At 51.9% G+C, this 2,209-nt stretch overlaps 1 protein-coding gene across 1 annotated transcript in view; it reads right to left on the bottom strand.

Moving 5' to 3' along the window:
- Positions 1-180: 180 nt before the first annotated feature.
- VOLCADRAFT_46706 (uncharacterized protein) overlaps positions 181-2,209 on the bottom strand; it is a gene marked incomplete at both ends in the record, with an annotated part of 5,487 nt that continues 3,458 nt past the window's right edge. The window contains 2 exons of the mRNA XM_002959525.1: positions 181-266; positions 1,630-1,728. Of these exons, the coding sequence (XP_002959571.1) occupies positions 181-266; positions 1,630-1,728 (185 nt within the window). The remainder of the gene's footprint in view (positions 267-1,629; positions 1,729-2,209) is intronic.

Here is a 2,209-nt window from a genome sequence, read left to right as displayed (position 1 = left end):
CTCTCGTACATGTGCTTTCTGTTCAAGCCAAGGCTGCGTAAGGATAGCACCCACCACCCAAAAGCCACAAGCCACAAGGAATCAGCCAGGCGAGTGATTATAATCAGCCAGGCATTTACATTCATACTTGTTGAAGTCCCCTTACACCACCACAGATTGCGCGTCACGTCGCGCTATCGGCAAGCAGGTATGTATGGTCACACAGATATGCATGGTCACACAGATGTGTATGGTCACACAGATATGTATGGTCACACAGATATACACTTCCTGGCCACATGCCCGGGAAAAATAAAGAGCTAATGAGGCGGGCATGCGTTGGCTGTAGATGTGGTGTATACGTATTTGGCCCAATCGTCGGGGGTGCGTGTGTACGCACGTCCTGTACGATTTGTACGTGTACGGTGTACGGTGTACGGCAAATTCTTGCCACGCGCGAAGTTGCATGTCTGTGTGGGTGTGGCGCAGTGGTTAGCGCGTAGGTCTCATAGCTGTTATCGTGCTGTGACTTGGACTATCATAAGGTCGAGGGTTTGACACCCTCCACCCACAACCGCTCGTGTAGCTCAGTGGAAGAGCACCCGTTTAGTAAGCGGGAGGTCTCGAGATCAAAACTCGACATGAGCAGCACATCGCTCTTGCGCGGGACATATCCGCTCTGGCTTTTTCATAACATGATCCATCCTGGTGTGTACGTGTGCGTGTATGTATGTGTGTGTACGTGTACACGTTGGTGCATGTGTACATGGGGTATTTGGTCGTAGCTAGCCAGAACATGCATGCCGGGACAGCACAGCAGCAACACGAAGGCGGCAGCATGGAATTATTCATCCCTTGCTTGTGCCTGTTGCTGGTCCCTGCCGTTGGACACGTACTCGTAATGCACGAAATGCTGCAGTCAGCCGTGTGTAGCCTTTTCTAGGCGTTTAGGGTTTCAAGGACCCTAAAAACCCTAGAAACACTAGCTATCACCGCAAAAAGCAGCTATTCAACGACTAGCATCGGTTGAGTAGATCGGTGAGGTTTTGGTTGTTGGCTGTGACCATGGATGGCACTCGTGCATGCAGGATCTGCATTTTCTGAGAGACACAGCGCGACGAACACTACAAATATGTAGCACATGTAGCCGACAGGGGAACGGTTGCCTCCACCTAAACCAGAGCCTAACAGGACACGTACATAACCAAATACATGCACGCAGCAAGCAGCCAATCACAACCGCATTGACGTGCCAATATCCAAGACTGCTGCCAGGTGCAACGTGAAGCGACCGACTAGTGGCCAGTGAGATGCAAGTGGGTGCCGACATCCGGGCCTAACAGGGGTGAATTTTATTGCCACCAGTGCTGCCGCCGCTGCACATGCCTGGACCAGCCCCCAGTTCATTGTTGTCGTGGCCATGCTAGCGGCTGCTGCATCAGCAGCCAGCGAAACGTTGCCATCAGAATCATTGTGCTGCATCCCTCTCGTACATGTGCTTTCGTTCAAGCCAAGGCTGCATAAGGATAGCACCCACCACCCAAAAGCCACAAGCCACAAGGAATCAGCCAGGCGAGTGATTATAATCAGCCAGGCATTTACATTCATACTTGTTGAAGTCCCCTTACACCACCACAGATTGCGCGTCACGTCGCGCTATCGGCAAGCAGGTATGTATGGTCACACAGATATGCATGGTCACACAGATGTGTATGGTCACACAGATATGTATGGTCACACAGATATACACTTCCCGGCCACATGCCCGGGAAAAATAAAGAGCTAATGAGGCGGGCATGCGTTGGCTGTAGATGTGGTGTATACGTATTTGGCCCAATCGTCGGGGGTGCGTGTGTACGCACGTCCTGTACGATTTGTACGTGTACGGTGTACGGTGTACGGCAAATTCTTGCCACGCGCGAAGCTGCATGTCTGTGTGGGTGTGGCGCAGTGGTTAGCGCGTAGGTCTCATAGCTGTTATCGTGCTGTGACTTGGACTATCCTAAGGTCGAGGGTTTGACACCCTCCACCCACAACCGCTTGTGTAGCTCAGTGGAAGAGCACCCGTTTAGTAAGCGGGAGGTGTGTACGTGTGCGTGTATGTATGTGTGTGTACGTGTACACGTTGGTGCATGTGTACATGGGGTATTTGGTCGTAGCTAGCCAGAACATGCATGCCGGGACAGCATAGCAGCAACACGAAGGCGGCAGCATGGAATTATTCATCCCT

Source organism: Volvox carteri (assembly GCF_000143455.1).
Source record: "Volvox carteri f. nagariensis unplaced genomic scaffold VOLCAscaffold_327, whole genome shotgun sequence".
NCBI lineage: Eukaryota > Viridiplantae > Chlorophyta > Chlorophyceae > Chlamydomonadales > Volvocaceae > Volvox > Volvox carteri.
The sequence above is the reverse complement of the archived record's forward strand: the minus strand, read 5'-3'. Positions and strand labels throughout refer to the sequence as shown.